The 23,688-nt window shown below is 37.6% G+C and overlaps 3 protein-coding genes and 1 long non-coding RNA gene across 5 annotated transcripts; 1 reads left to right on the forward strand and 3 right to left on the reverse strand.

Annotated features, from left to right (window-relative positions):
- On the forward strand, window positions 1–6,356 carry LOC135689052 (potassium channel, subfamily K, member 16-like). Its single transcript, XM_089110562.1, has 3 exons — window positions 1–937; window positions 3,083–3,519; window positions 5,781–6,356. The coding sequence occupies exons 1-3, from the start codon at window positions 589–591 to the stop codon at window positions 6,354–6,356; spliced, it is 1,362 nt and encodes a 453-aa protein (XP_088966688.1). The 5' UTR covers window positions 1–588.
- A 1,290-nt stretch (window positions 6,357–7,646) lies between these two features.
- LOC135689061 (mediator of RNA polymerase II transcription subunit 6) lies at window positions 7,647–19,144 on the reverse strand. Of its 2 annotated transcripts, none has more exons than XM_065206179.2 (8): window positions 18,927–19,144; window positions 15,963–16,054; window positions 15,512–15,594; window positions 15,239–15,278; window positions 14,696–14,749; window positions 14,469–14,602; window positions 8,694–8,715; window positions 7,647–7,906 (listed from the first exon to the last, which is right to left on the reverse strand). In XM_065206179.2, exons 1-8 carry the CDS (start codon window positions 19,103–19,105, stop codon window positions 7,647–7,649), a joined length of 864 nt encoding a protein of 287 aa, XP_065062251.2. In that variant the 5' UTR covers window positions 19,106–19,144. The 2 variants fall into 2 exon arrangements, with proteins under 2 accessions (XP_065062251.2, XP_065062241.2); XM_065206169.2 differs by having other exon boundaries at window positions 7,647–7,909; window positions 18,927–19,142.
- Window positions 11,550–14,462, reverse strand: LOC148959500 (uncharacterized). Its single transcript, XR_016144127.1, has 2 exons — window positions 13,700–14,462; window positions 11,550–13,666 (listed from the first exon to the last, which is right to left on the reverse strand). It is a non-coding gene; the product is annotated as an uncharacterized LOC148959500 (long non-coding RNA).
- Window positions 19,145–21,709: 2,565 nt separating the features above from the next.
- Window positions 21,710–23,495, reverse strand: LOC135691518 (heat shock 70 kDa protein 13). The gene has a single exon (XM_065209385.2). The coding sequence runs from the start codon at window positions 23,286–23,288 to the stop codon at window positions 21,966–21,968; it is 1,323 nt and encodes a 440-aa protein (XP_065065457.2). The 5' UTR covers window positions 23,289–23,495; the 3' UTR covers window positions 21,710–21,965.
- Window positions 23,496–23,688: the final 193 nt, after the last annotated feature.

Raw genomic sequence — 23,688 nt, forward strand, 5'->3', positions numbered from 1 at the left:
GTGATTGGATTATGGACGTTATCTTATTTGGAAAGACAAAAGTGACTGGTCAAATATAAGGGCATTTTCTTGCGAAAGCAACCTGAAACGAAACGAAAAATGCTTGGTGTAAAATGGCCCTACATAAGAAGCTATCTATAGCTTGTAATCACAGAACATAGAGCTGAAGTGAAGCCCCCGTCATTGAAAGCCTATTCACAAGCGTTTTGGTGTATATGAAAGACGGCCTCTAACTAAAAAAATGTACACGAACACCTGCAGCATTTACCACATTGATGATTAAATGAATCGCGAGTTATTGTTTAACTTCTGTATAGCACAGGGCGACATTTCATTATTAAAATTTAACGTTTTTCCACTTAACGATATGCACAATATTAGGGTGTCTATCAATTCATTGAGGAGGAAAATTTTTCCATTTCATTAAAACTCCATGACAACCACTATTTTCGTCAGTCCTTAGACTAGTTGATTATTTGTCGTTGTTTGCCGTGTTTTGCCTTGTCACATCCTGACTTGGGACAAGGCATAAAGGGAGTACTTATCAGGACGTAATTTGGTGTGTGGCGAAACAGTGAAAGAGTTGTGATGCTTATCTTCCGCCAAATTACTTGCCCTAGCTGCCGATCAGTAGTCCATGCAATAGGACTCCTACTTTTGTACTTTGGCTTCCTCATCCTGGCAGGATACATCTTCGTTGTCATAGAGGAAGATGAAGATGTGAGAGCTAAAGATCGGAAGCGAAAAGCCTTCCTAGACGTGCTAGCCAAGTACAATTTCACGAAGAACGACAGCATGGTTCACGACATAGTGATAGCCGCTTATGATGCATTTGATGTCAATGCTCTCGATTTGAGTGATTTCACAAACGACGTTGATTCTGAATGGCACATAGGCAGCGCGGTATTCTTTACAGGGACCATTGTCACTACCATTGGTAGGTAATGTTTTTTTAATCACGCTGTCATGTTTTCGTGTTCTCTCAATCAGCTAAATCATTTGCCGCCATATTGAAGATGAAATCAATAGTTGTGGAATTCCTTGTTTGAATAGTTTGTGATAGCAACTGATGTTTTGTAAGCACGGCATCATTTAAATAAAACGTTCCTTCAGCCTGCTTCTTACGATTATGGTCCGGTTTGCCTCTGTCCAACGTGTTTGTTTTCTCGCTTGCTTTGATTAGAATATTCTCGCGATTAAAACGCCCATTATTTCAATCAACCAGAGTTGGCTTTCAAAAATCCTTTTCAGCTTCAGAGCAATTCATACCGTCAAACCATGGTCAAACAATGTGGTTTTAACCAGTGCTAATTTAATCTAATTTCAAATTAGAACTTTTTGTTCAAGTTTGCAAACATCTCATAAATCGTTTACAATGTAGCCTGCAACTTAAGCAAACATTTCATGCTTTCGCTGCAAAAAGCTGCTAAAACAAGGGCAAGGGTGGACCGGCATAATAAAAAGACCTAGATTTGAGGCTGGAATGATTTAAAGTGTGCAGGAACTTTTTATCTTTTTGTGGCATCCGACGTAATTGCACAGTTTATGGGAAGAAAATAGGCCTCAAAACGTTCTGCTGAATTTGGACTCAAACAGGGACGATTCTAGCCTAGGATATACAGAGGGGGCAGTCACAGGAAATCCTTGAATAGTAGTGTATGGAAGCAATTTATTGGTAGAATAACGGCTTGTTTCAAAAGATGTAGTGGATATTAAATGCTAGTCAGAGTCTATATAGGTATTGATAATTAGATATCATATTGAAAATTAGTTATAATGCATAGGGGGGGGGGGGGCACTAACCAATAACAAAAAAGTCTTCATAAACCTCCTGGTCCACCCTTAGTCACGCCACTGGTCTCAAAACTGATACTGGCTTGAAAGGCAGCACCCGAGCGCCAGTTGAACTTTTGCTTCTCATTTTCCTTTACAGAAGTGTGAAAAGACTGCTTTGCATATTCTCTTAAAGGTAATGCATAAACTGAAAAATAAAATTCTGAAAAAGAAGGCGTTCCAAACAATTCCTAAGTGTTTTCATGGACGGTGCAAAAATGTTATCGCTGGGAATCAAAATTGAGTAACATTGTCAAGTCTGTTGAAACATCACGTGTAGATCACATGTAATTACACAAGTGGTCACACATGTGATCAAAAGTTGCTAGATCGAAAGTTCTTTGGACGCCTCTCCTTAACCTAAAATTTGTTACCCTGGGCACCAGACTCACTCAAAAATATAACTTCGTGGCAGAAAAAATTACTTTGCTGTAGAATGGATGTCTTACAATCATTCTACTTCTGGTCAAACTTACAAACATTTCTTCTCCACCAATGATGTTCGACAAGGATTGCAAATTAACCCTCTCTTCTTTAATGATGAAAGAAGTTTCTTTAGGAATGCCTCACCTGAAGTTTAATTGGAAATGCGTGTGCGAGAAAGCTGTTGCATGCCAACAGCCTTTTTTCTTGAAGTTTCCGGGGGGGGGGAGGGGGCGAGCTTCGAACGCAAATGTAATTTTCTGAAATATATGTATGAAAGAAATTATATCAAAATATAAAAATTATATCAGGGATGCAGCATCCCCTAATCACTGTTGTGGCAAAATTCATGTTTACGCTGTTTTACTTGTGAAGATGGTTTTTATGTGGGGAGAGATCTTTGAGAAAACTGATCTGAATGCCTTCTCTCTGAATGTCTTCTCCTTGAGTAGACGTGCTTGTCCGGGGCCTATCTAGCTTCATCAGCTTACTTTTAAGTATCTTGGAAACATGACCGATCTTTTCACTTAGGTTTGAACAAAGTGATTTTGCATTTTCTTTTGACGTTAACTGAATTCCGAACATAGTCCCTGCTCTTCCAATTATGGGCCCCCAAAACGGTATTTGAAGCTCTGTAAGTCCTAGGCTTATCATCGGAATATCACGTTGTATAAAATTTTATCATTTTTGAAGCCATTTCTTTATTTACATATTTATCAGTGGGTCTTTTTCAGTCCAAGCTCTTTTTGATCTTGAACAACACTTTTGGTAAAAAGATATATTAATAATGATTTTAAAATATTAACTTGCTGCTGTTCTTTTTAAGGATACGGCAACATTGCACCTAGTACGATGTGGGGAAAACTTTTCTGCATTTTCATAGCCCTGGTTGGTATCCCGTTTACGGGCGTGATTCTTGGCAAAATGGGTGTCGGCCTTACCAATCTTATAAGCAAAGCTGATGATTTTGTCGAGGATAGAATAAAGCAATGTTTCTCGCTTAAAGGTGAAAACGCCAAGGTCACCATACGTCGTTTGCAGCTGGCTTTCGTGCTGTCCCTGTTTTGTATCTTATTCCTGCTCATACCAGCAGCAGCATTCATCGAAGTGGAAGAAAATTGGGAGTATTTTGATTCGTTTTATTTCTGCTTCATAAGCCTCACTACCATTGGACTAGGAGATATTACACCAGGAGCATCAAGTAACCAAATCAAACTCAAAGAGGGCATTAATGCGTCTTTATTGAAGGCAAGTGCTATTCAGGTAAGGAGGCAAACATTTGACCATTCAAAAATAACCATTTCTATTACTCATTTTACAGCTGTAGTGAAATTTGAGGGTAGGAGCACGATGAGGGGAAAGGGCATGATAACAGGACCGCCGGAGCCGGGGGCACAGGCCCCCTGTTTGGAGAAAGTGTGAAGTGCCCTTTTTGAAAAAATATTGCGTGCACTATTTTCAAAGCCAGATATTTTTCCTTTAGACGCCAAGTAAAACAACTTAAATCAAGGCATTAATCCAGTGATTCTCAATTTCTAACAACATCTACTGCAAAAGAGACTGTATCTTTGGCGAGATAAATTTCCTCAGTGTGTCGCCAGTTGTTTCGCAGCCGGTTTGACACCGTATTCTCTCTAATGAACGCCGGGGTAACTCATTTTATTCCTTGGCCTCAGAGAGGGGGCGCTCATTAGAGAGGGGTGGTCATTGGAGTGGGGCGCTCATTGAAGATACAGTAGATGGATATCCATCAATAAAAACTGAGCTTTGAAATTCAAACGATCATTGTTTTTACAAAAATTAATGTTGAATTTGCATCACACTTGCTCAAAGCAAAAAAATTTACAAGATGTCAATTTCTTCCGAATCGGAACCCTCGTAGACTTGCATATTCAGATATTCAAGATACACTGGCGTAGCATCTTGAATATCTGTATTTCCAATACTATCTCCAATGAGCGCTTATTGGAGATTTTGCTCAAAAAGGGAGCGCTTATCAGAGAGATTACGGTAGGTCGACCGGAATAGACCTTTACCCTAATTACGTCATCATTGCGAATTTGCGCTTTGCATTCTGGGACTAGTGGTCACGCAGGCAACCAAACTGTTGATGTACTGCTCGACCTGATAGTCATAAATAAGCATGATTAATAGTCATAAATTAGTATGATTAATTATTTCAAGTGAAGGCTTAGTGTTAGGGTAAGGGTTAGGGTTAGTTTTAGGTTTAGTTTTAGGTTTAGGGTTAGGTAAACTAATTACGTCATCAGGTCAAGCAGTATGGAAACTAGACAGCTCCAGGTCGACCAGCGTACTACTTTGCAGTGTATATAATCTCGGAGAATTCAATTGGCCTAAAGATTACAATTTAGATGTTTATTTTTTGTCTTGCTAAATTTTGGAAGAAATAGAGACTGAAAACTCGCTTTGAAATACATAAAGACTGAAAATTTGCTTTCAAATAGATAGAGCCTAAAATTCGATAATTCCTCTCAATTTTGTACACCATATCTTTGGTTTAACTTGTAGGTTTTTGTTACTTTTATATGAATGATTGCATTAATGTGGGATTATTATTTTTGGTATGTTGTAATTGATCGGAATATTTGTCGAATATAATGCATCTACCATAAGTACGGGGGAAAGATGTGTGCCTGCCGCGATCTCCAATTACAATAAAAATAAAAAACAAATAAGGGTAAATCAAATTTTAAAGAAAATATGAATCATACGTCGATGAAAGATTTACACAAACGAAAAACTGCAACGTCCATGAGGAATTATACAATTAAGTATGCCCAAGAGTGCATGACTCCTAAATTGAGGACATAGCCATTTACGCTGTGTTATTTTTTTCTAAATTTCTGAATTACCATGTCAGCTGTCCTATTTTGGCAATAACCAATATTACGAAAAATGTATGTTTGTGCCCTTTTTATTCCTTTTGCCTCCCTTCCTGCTCAAACCTGCGCCCGGCGGCCCTGGATAAGGCACCATCACGAAAAGGGGCGTGGGTGGCACCTATCCTTGAAGGTCTATTCTGCTCATAAAAACATACCACATCTCAGTTGTCCGCATCTTGCGACGGCCCTCCAGAGGATCGCGGAATAAATTTAAGATGAGCAGAATAGCTTTAAAAAGTGACAACAATAAAATAGCTTACACCAACTTGGGAGGTTTCATTCTTCATCAAATTGCGCCGCTATTTTGAGCATCTTATGAAAACAGGCCTGTCTTCATGCGAACGAAAACGGATTTTCTCAAGAGGAACTTTTGACTAATTTTAACCATATGAAAGTATTCTCTTTTAACAAGCACACTGTATTGATGTAGTAAATCTCCTGCCTGTTCAAAAGGAAATCGTTTCTTTAGAGAATGATTTTTAACACGAATAGGAAGAGAATGTATGTGCAACAATGAGGTGTGCAATAAACATCGAATGTGGCTAACGCCGATCGAAGCGTAAAGTGGATCAAAACGCATGTGTTTGTAGAAATGTGTTCAGCTATGATTTCGAATTCTAGGCTTCCGTTATGATCTACCTTCTAACCGGATTGGCTGCTCTCTCCATCATCCTTGCGCTCGTTGGATCAATAATAAAATCAGCAGCAGAGAAGACACTTGATATTGGCGGCAAAGCTTTCATAGATGTTGGGGGTATGGAGCTTATCAGTGAAACAAAACGACTTGCATCAAGCATCAGAAAAAAGACTGTGACTACCCTGGGCCTAAGTAATTCACAATCAACGATTAACGAAGAGCAGGGCAAAAACATTACGATGGTAAGCAGAATAAGTGAACACGAACATGAAGATGCATACGTCATAACCGAGAAAGGAGAAATAATAGAAGCCGACAAGACAAGCGCAAACAACAATGATCTGAAAAACAGCAAGGAAGGCACAAGCAGTATAGTTATGGTTAATGAAAACACAGCAGATGCGGACACTGACAAGCAAAGCCTACTCGGCTCAAGGGTTACACTAAAGAACAGTGCAACAAATATACAGGACACTGACAAAAAAGTTCATCAATCTGAAGAAGTTGTCTTCAGCGAAGATAATGAAATGCAAAAGAAGATGCCAACAGCAGAGGGATGACATACAAACTTAACAAGATTATTTGTACATTTTGTATACTTCGGAACCTTAAAAACTTTTTTCGTTCAACCACCGACGCCATTAGCTACAGAAGGATGGTCATGATCTGCAATCCCCCATGAACTGTCGTCCCTGACAGGGCATTAAGGGAAGTATGTATTCAAATATATATGTTGTTGATGTGTCTAGATTTAGATTTAGCAAAACCAAAGGTCACTGCAATGCTATTTACTTTGATACATTCAACGATTATTTTGACACTTTTTCTAATATAGAAACTAATATATGTATAGGCCGCATAAGAAAATCTCTATCGCTAACAGAATAGATAAAAGACTATTAAATAACATTACTTTATTAAAGTATTTTAAAATATCTATACTAAGATGATGAATGATGGTCTCAAAATAAATCATTAAAACTATTAATTTATTATCGTGAATACATAAAGGTCTCTTTAGTGCAACAAACAGGTTTGTATTTTATTTGGCCTGTAAAACAGGATTGCTGAATTCTATCAACCCATAGACGAGACTGTTTATTGTCGTAGAGATTTCACCATTGAAATTTTTTCTTTGATCACAAGCTTCATATAACATACATCGTTTAAATCATGATTTTAAATCATACAACGATTTTTTTTATGTCAAATAACATTGTTGGCACAATCAACTGAGGCTATGAGCATTAAATACTTTCAAAGTGTTATTTCCTTCGCTTGTACCTTGTGATTGTGACTGTGACCCTATGAGCGGTAAAATGCAACTCTCATCTTCGTCTCTATCAGGTGCTATTTAACATCGGTATTCAATGCCTTCTGCGTGCCTGCGCGAATAGTCAAGATGACAAATGATGGGATGGCATCCATAAAAACACCTGTAATTCCAAGAAGAAAATGTTCTGAATAGCACAAAAATAGAAACACAGCATACCACACTACATTTTGTCTGACAAACCTAAGTGTTGAATACGAACCTACGGTTAGGTTCGACGTGGACAGCAAAGATGCCAGCAAAGTCCGCGTCCGCAAGCTCAATGTGCTAAAACAATCCAATATGGCGAATCCAACAAAACGAGCTAACTTCAACATAACTTTTTTAGTTATCTGCTTTCATGTAACGGTCCAAACTCAAATGAACGATTGACAAAACACTTTTTGTCATGCTTTTCTCTAGTTATGTTTTCTTTTAGTCAGTCTAAACTTGGGCAGTAAGAACATTGATGGCTCCCAACAATATTTGGTTACGAAAAGCGTTTCTAACAAAAAGTTATACCAATGTCTTCTTTGTATTACGTCTTTTTCTTTTTGGTTGGGGGTGATGCCACTGGTTTGACATCTGCCAAAGATGCGCTCGCTTTCGGAGTCCCTTGAGCAGGTGACGGCGAGGGAGCATCATTGTTTGCGTTTTTTGTTACAATGGTGTTTGGTTGGTTGCCTCGTTGTGGTTGATTACTTGTCGGTGGTTCCATTGACCCGGTTGGTTCCAACGAGATAGGCTTGCCTTGGTTACCCTGCTCCGTAATTTCTTCAGCGTTGGAGCTCGCTGAGTCTTCTTTTAAACAAAAGTATGAACAACAGTTATTCGACAATTATATAAGGTATCATTAGGATTTCTAGCAAAGAAACAAACGTTTGTAATGAATTGACGCACCAGTTTTGAGATAACAAATCAGTGCGTGTTTGCCTCGTGGATCGTTTGCCAAACGAATTGCCCCGCCTCCCTCGAAAAAGTCCTCCCCTCGAATAAGCCCCCACCCTAGAACTACAAATTTTCAATAAGCCCCCCTTGAATAGACCCCCACTGCTACCGTAAATTCTCGAATTGAACCCTTCCATTTGACGAATTTTGCCACCTGAGGTTGCCTATGGTGTTTTATTGAATTACCACAACAAATTCATACTTTTGGTAGTAATTAATTAAATGCTCATAAAGAAATTCCTACTAAAATAAACAAGGTCTTTTAAAAATGTCTTCTTAATGTCTACAATAATCTTATAAGCCCCCTTTCTATAAGCCCCCCCTTTCTATAAGCCCCCCCTTCGAATAAGCCCCCATCCAAAAATGTCAAAAATAAATAAGCCCCCAGGGGGCTAATTTGCGGATTTACGGTATTAACAACTAGATGAAGAAACGAGTAAAAATAACCATTGTGATTTTACTGAAACTCGTGTTACTAGACGTGGCTATTGTATACAAAAAAATATAAAGCCATTCATCACATACGAACGATGAAATTAAACCAAATGTAGCTCAAGTTACAGGGGAATCAATGTGTAAGCCCATTTTAAAAGCTAAATTTCCCCCAATGTTGGCTAGTGAAAACGAAAAGTCATACCTGGAGCACCGGTCTGCCTTGGCTGTTGAAAAAAGAAGAACTGATACACAACTGTCGATGGACATTTTGTTATTTTAGTCAATTCAAGGTAACGTGATTGGGAAAATAGCTTGTTAAGTATTTCACAACTTCCAATATGTTTTAACAACGCTGTTTTATTAAGATATGCGTTGACACTGCAAGACTTCAATCTATAAAAACTATTTAAAAGCTATAACGTTTAAAAGTAGATAATATAAAAGATGGTTGGAGTCTGCCCGGGAAAGCACTTTGCGACACAATTGAACAGCGTAAGATAAACGGAATCTAAATTGGAAAGCTATTAGTGTTTACATAAATATCACATGTCATAGGTCATACTGTGAGTTCTATATCTAGTCGAATCTCCCATAATTGTGTCTGCATACGGTCAGAAAAAAGCAGTCTGCAAAATATGTGGGCTGGCTGTTTCTCTGCATTGCACGAAGCTTGATGTTCAAAGACAAACACATTTTAAGCTAAATTATCGCAAGACGGTAGAACAAGATCGTTTAGCTGAGGCAAAAAGATTCATGAATAATTCAGTTACAAAAAAAATTACACTCATTCATGTTTGAGATAGTTGTTATGTCTTTCTGCCAATGCATTTTGCGGTTATCATAAAGGACGAACATCCCAGGCAATTTGCATAAATGTAAGACTACAATCAACAAAGAAATTAAAGGCAAGGTGTTGAGTAACTCATAAAGATAAGGAAAAGTTTAGACATGTCGGAAATATTTTTAGAGTAGTTGTGACATGATTACTTAAAAAAACAAAGCAAAGCGTGAAATTTCTAAGTTAAAGGAATTAATGAATAATGTTAATATAAAAGATCATTTTAATCTAGGAAGGACTTGCTCCTTGATTGGGATTATAAAGTTGATTATGATAAAAGTTGAGGGCTACGACATACATGATTAAACCGACCAGGTGCGGATCTAGACCGGTTGCACAGGTGTAAAAAAACCGGTCAAATTTTAAGAACTATATTTCATTGTAAATCTTGAATTTTCGATCTAAATTTCGATTGCAACAATGATGCATTTCTCCCTGACTGACTAACTACAGTCCTTCTGTTTACAAACCCCCACAAGATTCCGTCAGTCCACGAGCACTGCTTTTCAGGGGGCCATTCCAAAAACATAAACTATAAAATCCCAATTCATCTTTTATCCCAAAGTACCGTATTTCCTCTAATAAACGCCGCCCTCTGATAAACGCCGCCCTCTATTAAACGCCGCACTTCTAGCCAACCATTTGGAAAAAACACCGCCCTCTATTTAACGCCGCCCTCTATTGAACGCCGGAACGTGAAAAGCGGCGTTCATTAGAAAACACACCAAACAAAAAGTAGGGAATCGTTTATACGTTTACTATTCGAGAGCCATGAAAACTTTTATCTCATAGAGACGAGGAATCTGACGGAGGCAGGGATATTGACATTCCTTGATTTGACTTGACATTCATTTTATCTTTTCTCATCGCATTTTTCTTGTCATTTTTGATTTGACAAACTTCTCATTTTGTATTGAACGTCACCGTCTGATGAACGCCGCATCCAAAATTTGCAGTTTGTAATAAACAACCCGGCGTTCTTTAGAGAAAACACGGTGTCTGAGTAATTCAAAATCGAGGAAATCAGTAACCACTCGATGTGACAGTTTGGAGTATGCTATCTACGTGCCAATATTGAAACCGGTAGCTATTGTTTTCTGAAAACCCGGTGGCTAGCTCGAAAGTGTGGACGCTTTAAAACAAAAAGAGACAAAATGAAATACGGATGCAAATAAGAATCTGAGGTTTTGTATTGAGGGAATAGACTTTCTTTCTCTGAAAAATTCATGAAAATTAGAATTGCAGTTGCAAGAAGAGGATCTAAGGCCACGCTGACCGAAGTAAAACTGGTCACGGCACCACTTTGAAGGGTAGCCAAAGAGAAGACTGTGTTTGACGACCAAATACATAAAAGCAACTCAGCTTTTACACTAAAACTAACAAAGATAAACTTAACTGTGGTGAAGAGCACCAAAACGATTAGTTAAAGGGCCACTCCAGCCCAAAATTTTTATTTCCGAATACGATGAAATCAGACCTCCTGAAAACGAATCTGTTATTATTTTTTTCATATCTTTAGCCGTTTTGTAGTTATTAGCGTTTATTAATTGGTCATTGAGTTGAATTGTTTTTCAACCGTGTTCTCGGAGATCTTCGGATTGACGTCACAGGCATTTTCGGCCTCGGTAAGTTCGCGGCAAGTATCATCAGCTGTCCAAAGGGTCAACGATAACGTTGCGAAATGGCAAACAGGGCCTAGCAGCGGCATGTTTGTTAGAAGGCCAGACTTTTATCTATATAAAGAGACAAGTATCGTCGGTCAGTCTTGATTTTCAGATCGAATATGGAAGTATTATATCGCACGAATCTGCCTGACAGAGCAGTCAAATTGTCAAAGTAGGCCAGCGAGACAAGAGACATGAGGATGTTGAAGGTCTGGATAATGGAACGTTGCTTTTGATGCAGTCTGTTTTGGCAGGCCAGTTTTCTGATTTTTAAAAGAAGATTCGCGCTTTTTCATCAGCTCTACATTCAGTGCAATAGCCAAAAAAAGCCATCACGCAATTTATTCGGGAGGAAAGACCTAAACAAAACCAGTATACCAGATTGATACAATAGATTCAGCAGGATAAAGAGCTTCTTATCAACATGAATTATTGAGAAAAAAACAGGACAATCAAGGACATGGACATGGAAGTATACAAACTTTCAAGACAGGACTAAAAACCTACCATTAGTCATGAGTCAAACAACTTTTTTCAAAAATTATACATTTGTTCTTATATCTATAGACAAAAAAGTGATTTGAGATTATATTAACATTTCATCTTTTTCAATATACTTGCTTAAAAATAATTTTTGTATTGAATCTTTAAGCTATTGCAGTGGCCTTGTCAGGTCCTTTAAGCTGTCAGAATTTTAACCTGCTATATATCAATGAATAATGAATACATGTTTGTATTTAAATGCTTAGCTACATTGAATAATATATTATAAATATATATACAGTCAGGCCAGTGAACTAGCTAGCAAATTTGTAATTTAAATTGCACATGAGAAATGTTCTTATAAAAGTATCATGAAACAATAATCTATTGCAAAATTTATAGAAACTACCTATATGCTGTTACTAGTTTGAAATAGTAGCTGTGGATTTGCAAACTTTATATAGAAATGACCAAATTATCTATAAAATTTTGACAAGTTCAAAAATAGTCTCCTTTGTAAAAGTTTTAATACAAAAACAGAACAATGTGTCAAGGTCTTTGTGGTAACTCTTGCAAATGACGATATGACACATCTGTTTCGAAAACCAAGGGTGTAAATTCCATGTTTTCTCTTTGGGGTAGTAGATCTTTTGCCCTCGATATTGATCTGGCAAAATTTTGAAATTGTGCATCAGTTTTATGATGAAATAGGCAGAACTCCAAAATTGAAGGCGAAACATGGTAGAACATGAAAACTAAGGGTTGAGAAGACAAACCCTCGAAAATTTTACACATCTGTACCTCGGGCAAGGGTGTACTGCACAGATCATTGGCAAGGATGTAGTGCTAGGAGGCTCATGCCCCCTTGTTGGTACAAAAAGTAGCAAACTTCTACTTTCAGTACTATTTTATATGACATTTTGCTTGAGAGCCCCTGTTGTACTTTTCTTAGTACCACACCTGACACCTTTAACCATTTGGTGGACAGTTCATGAGACTGACTATTAGAAATCTTACAATTAGAGGATAAAATTTTTCTCAAAGCCTGGGAAATTGCATTGCTTAGGGGTGTGTGTCACACCTTCCCCAAACCTCCTCCAAACCATGGTAATATGATAACAGGCCCCATGGAGCATTGAGAAAAGTGGGGGTCTAACAAAGTGGGGGGAGGCTAAAACCATATAAAAAGAGGCTTTACTGGTATAGCATTTCTGCAAAAAGTGCGGAGCTAAAGCCCCCCTCCCCAGCCCCCGTCCCTGCTCCACGGTGCCTGGATATGGATGGATTGTGACTTACGGGAAAGCTTCCATCTTGTGAATGGGATTCTTCTTCTAATGCGGTAATACATCATTTATTATTCACCTCCCTGGAAATCCCTGAGATGAGACGACGATAAGAAATGCCTTCGGTCAGAAATCCATTCACATCTGAAAATTCGTGAAGCATTCCATTTTGAAAAACTTGCTGCGTTGCCAAGATGAGGATTTGCATTCAGGTTGAAGTTTCCATGTTTGATTTATCGAACTACTATTCCATGTTGGCTGGAAGCCTCCGCTGGACATCAATCGCAATGAAGGAAAATAAATAAAACGACAACCGAGATTCCGACATGAATCGCCTCTTCCGAGCCTCTACCGAGTCGTGCGAATTTCAGTGCGAACGTATAACAATAGCGCCGAATGTTGAAACAATGGTCCCTTCATACGTCACAAGGTACTTTTTCCGAAAAAAACTTTGTCGTATTTTTACGGCGATTCTCAACTTTGAGCGTCTATATCTGGAAAACGAGTTAAGCTTTTCAAAAAAAATTTCACGATGGCTTCTTTTTCTCGACTAACTACCAATTTATGCAAAAATTTATATTTAAAAATCAGTCATACAACTGCCTGCCACGTGATTCTATTTTACACAGGCCCTATGATGCTTCACTAATCCTTCTGATGCAAAGATATCATGCATTTCTAAAAGCCAGCACAGCATTGTTGTTTCGATTATCGTTTAAACTCGAAGACATTTTTGATCTGATTAAACGAAGAATTTGGTCGAGAATTATCACCTTCACAGAGACATCAAATTCACAGAGACATCACCTTCACAGAGACATCACCTTCACAGAGACATCACCTCGCAGAGACATCACCTCGCAGAGACATCACCTTCACAGAGACATCACCTTCACAGAGACATCACCTTCACAGAGACATCACCTCACAGAGACATCACCTCACAGAGACATCACCTCACAGAGGCATCACCTTCACAGAGACATCACCTTCACAGAGACATTTGTCAGTGGGGCTACTTGACTAAATCAAACTTTGCAACCTACTTGAAAACAATATCTAGTAACATACAAGATGTAGTCAAACGGGTCAAGCATTATTACCATGGATTTTAGCTGTTACTGGGATTTTGGGCGATCGCACTCTAATTGAAAAAATTCATACTGAAGTACATTGTGACCCCAATTTTTTCGGTACCTGAGCCCGTTTTTTGGAGCTGTGCGGAGGTCGAGCTGCCTAATTTCGAGGCATACTGCTGGTCTGAGTAGATTTTAGTCTATGTGAAATTCTTCATATCAAAAAGCTAAGGGCCGCTATGAGCTCTTATTCGGTGACACCCAAGGGTGAAATGCTTATTCAATCCCAGGGCTGCGTTTAGTAGGGTCCAAAGGAAACACCGCATTATGAATATGCCACTTTGCATTCATTGATTTTGGTGCGGGGTAGTCCGGTATAGAGCCAATTCTGGTGCATTTGAGATGCAGGTCATCCTGTAACGGAGTTTTAGGACACAATGAGAAAATCTGTTTCTTGTTACATAGTGGGTTAGCTGAAAAGAAACAATGAAGAAAGATGCTCACAGTGCATTGACCTTGCATGGAGAATGAAGGGGAATCTGTCATATAGAGCTAATGTGCAACCTTCATCTGAAGCACTGGCCAAACAAACAAATTCAAAATATGAAAACAGAAAGTCTAGAGAGAGCTCACCTGTATAACCTTTGGTGGAAATTTGTTGAGGAAATCACCTAGAAGCTGATCAACACGAAATCTCTGAAACAAGGAGCTTGGCTCACTCTTCTTCTGTTTCCTTTTTGGAGCAGCATTGTCATCAAGCGAAGCATCTTAATTATGAAAAGGAGAACTTTAAAATTTCTTTCATTTCTGATAGGTAATAAAAGATGTATCATAAGTCATAAAAAATGGACCATAATTACCATTGAAGTCCCACCAATAACCTTTTGACGGTGTATATTTTGAATATGATAAAGCTGGAAATAAGAGCAAAAACTAAAATTAAAAGTAGTAATGTCCTAAGAGAGCTATGAAATCAACACATATTAACAGATCACAAGCCAGATTAACAGATGACCACTGTAAACTATGCTAAATAATGCTAAGCTCTGTGAACTCTTGGTGAGATGCAGAAGAGGGAATATTTACCCCAATAGGAAGTAAAAATAGGAATGTCCAATATTCTAGCAGGAGAAAAGAAATAACCTCTTTTCTAAACACAAGCGCTAATTCTATCATAAAGTTGAATTTACGTAAATAAATTTATCTAATCAGGAATATATTTACATGTTATATTGTTTCACAAATGAGTTCACAAATGAGTTCATAACTGAGTTTACACGAATGTTTCACATTTTTTAAAAAGTTAATTGATGAAGTTTTATTTGATCTAAAAGGGTACATTGCTTGCTGATACCTCACGTCACGTCTTGCAAAAACATGAAAAATATGGCTTGAAACCTTACCTTCATCAAAAGCAAGCTCAAGGTTGTGCACTGTTGAAAGCTTTAAAACAAAAGTTTTGTTTAAAGGGCAGAAAAGCGCAAAAATCATTAACTAAAAATTCTGCCAACAAAATCTAGAGAATCAAAGCAACAAAATTTTATCTCCAAATCATGTAGAAAATTCTGCTTCTGAGATTGGCAGTAAAGAATAGAAATTTAGATAAAAATATATTATTAAGCATTTACTACTTATAATTGATACACAAAGACATAAAATGGATACTAGGAACTTACAAGCCTTGAGTTCAAGACTGATCCCAAATCAGGTGCTTGATAAACAATACCAGCCAAAATATAGTATAAAGACAGAAAAGTCACTATAAAAATAAAGCACAAACCAGTTAGTTTTACTTATAGATTTCAAACTACAGACTCTATTTCATGCAAGCTGTAAACAATAACAAAGACTCTGCTATTTCCACAATTTACAATATCAGGACTTTCATCAAATACTAATTAAATTCAAAGAAAGAAGCAAAAAATCAATAATGAACATCCTTAGAACTGAACGATTAATGTTCAACTGTACATTTGTTTTAAATAGACTGAGCCATGCACCAAAAGGTAACCATTATCAGGGACTGTGGAATGGGTAAGCTGAGGGGGGTTTAGTGCAACAGTTGCTAAAAAGCAGAGAAATTAAGTAATAGCAATTAACAATTTTGTGTAATAGCAAACATGGTACCTTGATCTGAAGAATGTCTGTACTGCTTTCTAATGATATAAAGAATTGGATCTTGACCATGGATCAATTCATATTCAACCCCAGTCATCAAACTACAATGGAACAGCAATATCATGAAAAGTGATATTCCGAGTATTGCCAATAACATGATTCACATAAAAACCAGAATCTGCATCTTATAAACCCAATGAAAGTACTACAAACACTTCAATTGACCATGTTTCTACAAAATGCCCAGAAACATTCTTAAATTTGAGATTCTGAAGCATGAATTTCAAGCCAGCTGGTTTCCCCAAGAAGTGTGCTTTATCACACGCCTTATAGAGACTATGAGTGATCACCTTTAAAGGAAACATTTTTAAGCCCTGATTAAATGTTTCCATATTATATTCTTTTTAGTTTTCCAATCTGACACAGAATTTTGTATGTTTACATGCTATCGTTTTCATTCCATCTTGGATTTAGGTCTCTGTTTACATGGTAATGCTAAAAAGCACCAGAGCGCTATACTGCAGGGAGTTTGCCTTTGTTTTTATTTTTTATATTAGATTAAACCGTTTACAAGCATAGGATTGGTTTCAACCCAATTTAGAGCATTTTATTTGAAAATGTGAAAACAGTATGAAGCATATTGGATTCACACAGCTTCCCTTTTGTAAATTTGTTTTGAGCATTTTTGAAAGCCCTGTTTTTGTTGCATTTACATGGCTCACAGAAACTGAGTAAAAATACCCGTTTTGTGGTTTTTAATGTTCACAATGCTCCATTTTCATTTTTATCTATTTTTGTGGATATGCAGCACCTGTTCACACTGCTCCAATTTCAGACAAAAACAGAGGGGGAAAAATCCATTATTGTGCGCTAAAAACTGCTCACAGAATCAGAGTAGAAAATACCCATTTATGTGGATTGATCACATTGATCCAGCACACATAGAAAACCTTTATTTTTGTGGATATTCTCTTCTAACATCTTTTTTATATCTCTGCTTTGGTGTCGTTTTTTGTGCTCCGTTCTAATAAAATCCAATATATTCCATTTGCCAAACAGCTTTGAAAAAAAGTGCATACCCTTGTGCAAAATAAACAATTCAAAAATGGGTAAAAATTTCAAATTTCGTTCTTCAGATAAATGTTCATAGGCCTAAATACTTTGTCATACTAAAATACAAATAGCACCCCTTGATTATGGCATACCATTCAGGATCAGATTCATCCCCAGATTTGAAAACTCACTAGTACTGCTCAAAATGTTTCAAAATGATGACGATTAGTAAGAAAATATTTTATTTCCGGAGTTTCCATTCAATTTCCACTCAATAAAAGCTTTTTCGTAACAATTTATTCTTGATGTCTTTAGTAGGCCTAGGCATGCGTATTTCCATCCCCAGATTTATCCCCAGATTCGCGTTTTGCATAATATGGGTCTTAAACAGCTTGAGATGTATCACAATGACAATAATTCAAGAGAATGTGTAGTAATATGCGGTTCTCCATCAATTTCTACTAGATAAATGTCCCTTTTCTACCACTTTGTTGCTAATTGGCCTAGCTTTAGAAATGAAAGGCAGCTAGCTTTAGAAACGGAATAATGGCGAACACATTTGAATTTGATGCTGAATTCCATTTCAGAACTGTGCAAAGCATGTACTGGAAAAATTTCCAAGCCGAGAATCGTTTGCTGACTGCGTTGTTCAGGCTTTCCAAAGCAAAGAAAGCAAAACTTTTATTCAGCATTGGGTGTGCAGCAAAACGGAACACTGTGATGGCGGGAGTTACTATCATGGCAATATTTTGTTTGAAATAAAAAAAAAGGTTGTTCTAGACTTAAATATTGCAAAGAATTGCTTAAAAACTCGATTAGAATTGAAATCCCAGCAAGGTGAGAAGAAATTCTGCAATTAACTTTTTGTGTTAAAAGTTGGAGCCGGCTTGTCTATATTCTGCCTGTTTGAAGCCACAGAGATCCTTGCTAAAATGTACGCATTTCTCCAGGGGAAATGCAAGCACAGACAAATGGAAGCATGATTAGCTTCAAACTGTTGCTAGGGTGGAGATAATTAAATATGTTGCCTTTAATGTAGATTTAATGATAAAATGTTTGGTTATCATGAACTATCTTGTACGGCGCGGTACTTCAGATCCTTGGGAGGGATGACAATAGCAGTGAATGGAGGCCTGCCAAAGGAAGGTTTGTTTTCGTTTTTTTTAAATAAAATATAGAACGTTTATTGTTAAATTCAATCAAGTATAACTAGGAAACGATTGATTTATCATTTTGACATAAAATGACAGGGTAGTTTTACGATAAGTCTGCTAGTAATAACATTAGAGAATCTCATTTTTAAAACTGTTGAATTCATATCAAGGCCTAAAATGTTGTTCTTAATCGTAAAAAGCGCTATCTATGCGATTAAGCTCTTTAAATAACATAATAAATGTCTATTTAAAAAATTGATGTTTTAGGGACTTGTCTATTCTCTGCCTGAGACCGGATTCTCCTATTTTACCGTTTGTCTATTTTTGCGGCTCCGGGCAACCACTGATGGGAAAATACTCATGCCTAGGCCCGCTTAAAACACCAATAATACATTGGCAAGGAAAAGCTTTTATCGAGTGAAAATTGAATGAAAACTCCGGAAATAACATATTTTCTTACTAATCATTGTCATCTTGGCACATTTCGAGCACTACAAGCAAGTTTTCGAACCTGGGGATGAATGTGGGGATGAATGTAGGGATGAATGTGGGGATGAATCTGTCTGGTGCTGGATGGTACGCGGTGATTCACTGCACGCCTGCAATCCTGGTAAGGCCTTTCTTGGCATGAAACCAGAAAGTAAATTTTAAGGAGTTTATTTGGCAGATTATTATTTTAATTTGTAAAAAAATTCGCTCTGCTTGCGAAAATAAGCAAAAATGTTCCAACAAATTTTGAAACGGCCTAAAACTGATTGATACTCACTGCAGTTGAGCCGGGTCTAGACGCTGCATTTTGACCACTTCGTTATTGCAAGTTCTATCATAGAAAGGATTGGTCCTCTGGCAAAAGTATTCTAGCACGTTTTCTCCATTTAGTCTCGGAATCCATGCACTGTCGTGCCATGAAATGCGTAGCTGACTTTCAGCCTGGTTGGCGGCCATTTTGAAAATAACCCCGTCCTCGACTTCACCAAGAGGCTAAAGAGGCTGGTTTACTTCTCAAAGTTCTCGAAGCAGTTGCTTTGGCAAACAGTGGGCCCCAAAGCCCCCAGCAATTAAAAATAGGTTTGCTTGTCACGAAGGGGCAAATTTCCTCCAATAAAATTTAAAATGACTCCCTGTCGGCAGCTGTCGGTGTATCCAGGGCCACCTAATTTCCTCCTAAAATATTGGGAAGGGTCAACGTTTATTGAAAAGCGCTGAACGCTGGTCCTGGAGGTACTGAAAGCCCCTGTGAGCAGGACCACCGAGAGGGAAAAGCAAGGAGACAAAGTTCCAAAGGGCCTCGAGGTCTAGGGGCCCCATAAAGTAATGAATTCAATTCTAAGAATGGAATTAATGAAGCGTAGCAAAGGTATGCCTAAAAATAGTAAAACGTTCTAAACGATTTCAAGAAATGAAATGACTGAAAAAAATATTCTGAAATGCATTTGAAGATAACCTAGAGGGCGTGGTAAAAAATTTCTGCCCTGCCTGTGAGACAAACTAAGGTTCTATTTAAACGTGAATCTCATTGCTGAAAACTTGACTTCTAGAGTAATTACAATACAACGCTAAAATCGAAGCGTTGATTGACTAACCATAATGTACTCTTTAACAGATAAAATTAACTGCGTCAAAATGCCACACCAAAATATTGATTCATTTTAGACCATGCCCTATTTTGTCGGTAAATTGGTGACTGGCACCCCCCTAAGTGAAAGTTTTTAGCCAGGTAAAAACTGTCCCCAGTGAGAAATTCCCAGACCAAGAAATTTTCTATTTTCTCAAAATCTGTTGAAAAACCTCAAGGGTATGGGTGGGGGAGGTGGACTGATCAGATCGATTTCGATATTCGCATTTGCAAAAAGCCACCGTTATGAAAAAGCTGCTTGAGAAAGTTGCTTGCGAAAAGATTTCGAAATACAGTAAATGAAAAATACTAAAAAGGCTTTTGCAAGAGTCTGAAAGGCGTGGCCGAGAAAATTTGCTTTCATCCATTCCCCACTAAGGGGGTCCCCTTTCAAAAAGTCGAATGACTCATAGCCATTTCGCCGCAGAGAGGGGGCAAGGCGGCAATTTGCCCCATGGTCTCGAGGTCTAAGGGTCCTTCCCTATAAGAGGCCAAATTGATTATTTCTTAAGATGGGAATTAATCAAACGTAGCGTGCCTTAAAATAGTATAACGTTTAAGGGATTGAAAGAAATGACTGCAAGAAATATTCTGGAATGCATTTTCAGCTAATCTTAAGGGCGTGGTCGCGAAAAATTTCTGCTTGATCCGCTTGCACGGGGCGTGGTCTTTCGGTTTTGCCGCAGAGCCCCCGGAACCTCTCGGTGCTCAAAGCAAAGGATTTTGCTAAAAAGTTCTCATCAGAGGGCCTGTGTTGTGAATATTTTAAAGAGTTTTTAATCAGACAAGGTTCCTAAAAGGGCTGAAAAAGCTCATCAGCGATTCCGCTGTGACTGCAGGGCAAATCAATTACATCTCTTGCTAACGAATCTGGAAATCAGGTAACATTTTAGGGCTTCTGCATTCATCAATCTTTGTCAATATATTTAATTGGATGATTTGATTAATTTTTGTACTTCATAATTTAACTGGTGCTGTTGTTTTGATAACTCTCTTTTTGGGAAATGCTTGTCACGGACATGACATCATATTATTATGTGACTTTGTTACTGTTCCCTTAACTGGTGTTTGCATTTTGCTATCTGGGTTAGAGTTATTTAGTTTAATTGTTGGTCGCCAAAGAAAATATCAGCGGAGGAACACTGGGCATTTGGCCTAAGTTAGGTCCTTGGATTCTTTATATGACAGCATCCTCAGGAAGACAAGAAACTCCATAAATAGGTCTGGAAAGCCATTATTCAGATGTTTCAGATCAGAGTCTTGGCTATGGGAGTGGGTAGGGATGTGATATCCCTATTGGAAAATGATTAAAGTATTATTTCACCATCTAGGAGTGCTTTGTTGGCAACTTTTTAGATTCATCTGCAAATAAAGGATGGTTTAACAACTTTGTCTGCAAATGCAAACTGAGCATTCCCCTTGAGTACAATAGCTGGTGACAGTCCTGTTTCAGATCTTAAACAGATTTCTATAAAATTTACAAAATAGGGATATAGATGTATGTAGAATGCAAATAAAAAAGGATGCAAAATAATGCTGTGACCATTTGCAGCATATGCCTTGTGTTATATTCTTTAGATGATCTATTAAGCTAGAGGACATTGCAATCTACACAAAAAGATTTTATGGTATTTGATTCCACTAAAACCCTATTTTTACATTCAAATAAATGTCTTCCAATTCCACTTTCTTGAGAAAAACAAACAAAAGTTGCAAAAAGCAATGCCTGTAAAATAATATTCTCTTTTCTGTTTTCCTCTTCCTTCAAAACATTTACGTATAATTGTGGTGAATCATCCTCATTAGAATTCTATAAATAAGCATTTTCACCTCGTGGTCACCAATTATAGAGATTTGTTAAGAGAACTCTAAACATAAAATAAATGGAACAAACTCACCGCTTGAGAATTCAAATTAATAAACAAATCTTTCATTTCTCCATCTCAATTTCATTCCTTGATCCTAACTAACTGAAAATCACAACTAACTTAAACTAAATTGTTTCCATGGATATGAGTTAATGTGCAGTGCAATTAGAAACAACAAAGAGTATTTAAAATACATTTAAAAAATGGTAATTATGTGTGAACAATAAAAGGATGTGAAAATGCATATTTAGAGAATTCTAATGAGAATGGTTCACCACATAATATTATCTATGACAAGCAAAAAATTAATATCATTGGTTTTTTATAGTTCTTCACCAACTTCAATTTTCTGAATATTACTTGTAGGCAGCTCAACAGCAGCAACCCTCAAAGGCCACATGCCACCAAGTATTCCAGCTTGAATAGCCACTCCACTGACAACAGCTAACTCTGGGTCCACTGCAATATTTGGCTTCTTTCTAAAAAAGTTATGGATGATCTGCCTCACTTTAGGGATTCTTGTGGAGCCACCAACAAGAACAATTTCATCTATTTCATCTTCATTCATTTCAACCTCCTTCAGCACCCTTTTGATAGGTATTAAAATTTTCTTGAAAACGTCTTGATTTATCTGCTCAAATATATATCTGGTTACTCTATGGCTAAAATTGTAGTCCGTCCCATCTTTGGCTAAGGACTTAAAATTCATATTTATGTCAACCCAATCTGAATTAGAAAGATTTATTTTTACGTTTTCAACTTCAGTTCTAACTTGCTGCAGATGTAGTCCTTCTAATTTTTCAAGCCCTATCTCTTTTGTAACAACATTAACAAGGTAATCGACAAGATTCTGATTAATGTCCTGTCCTCCCAACCTGTTGTTGCCAGCCATTGCCATAGTGTAGAACATTCCACCTTGGATATTCAACAAAGAAACATCAAAAGTGCCACCACCAAAATCAACAACCAAGACATATGAGATCCCCTTCTTCTTATGCAGGCCATAGGCTAAAGCTGCGGCAGTAGGCTCATTAATAACTCTCATTACTTTCAAGCCAGCCCTCCTTCCAGCTTCAACAGTTGCGTTTCTTTGTAAGGAATTAAACTCTGCTGGGACACTAATTACTGCCATGCTTATTTTTCTCTCAATTAATTTTTCAGCAGTCCTTTTTAGTTTACTTAATATAAAGGCCCCTATATCTTCAGGCTGATAATAGCTGACGTTGTCTTTTACCACAAGGGCAAATACTGCCTTTCCTTCATCGTCTAGTTTTATTTTAAATGGGTAAAGTTTTTGTTGTCTTTGAATGGAACTTTCTTTTATGTTCCTTTTACCAATGAATCTTTTGGCATCATATACCACTAGATTTGGGTACAATTCCCGCAGTTCCAAAGCAGGATACCCAATTAACGGTGGCTGTTTTCCAAGGTAGACAGCACTAGGAACAAGTTTATTCCCACTTTCGTCTTCTAAGACACTAACGTTTCCACTAATTGCGTGATAAACACCAACACAAGAAAAAGTTGTCCCAAGGTCAATTCCAATTATTACAGGCTTTGGTGGTGGTAGCCTACTTTGTGCGAAGTATCCAACAGCAAGCAATGCCAAAACAATGGCTGCAACTGGGCCTAACACCTCAGACATTACGCTGATTAGGCTTTCTCGTACCAATCGTGACAATAGAGACAAATATGATCCTTTGCGTCATCAATAATATCTCAATAGGAACTACTCATTGTCAATCTAATACATTTACCAAATTCTCGAAGCATTTCTGTTCCTCTGAATTACTCTCTACTTCTCTGCCCCATTCGACAGTTCAACAAAAATTTTCTTCGCACATAGCCTCGATCTCGATTTTTATGAATCATCAACCCGCTTGAATCCCCGATCCTATATATCAGCGGTCGTGAGGAAAGCTGAAGCTGAATGCTACCCCCGTCAATCTCCTTTGTACTAGAGCAAAGCAAATGAGATGAGATACCTCTTCAATAAGAATTATGACGTATTGATAGCCTGCTTGCAGACTTTACTTTCCGTTGCG

The sequence above is a fragment of the Rhopilema esculentum genome, chromosome 10 (genome assembly GCF_057945365.1).
Source record: "Rhopilema esculentum isolate cy_ngs chromosome 10, ASM5794536v1, whole genome shotgun sequence".
In the NCBI taxonomy this organism is placed as follows: Eukaryota; Metazoa; Cnidaria; class Scyphozoa; order Rhizostomeae; family Rhizostomatidae; genus Rhopilema; species Rhopilema esculentum.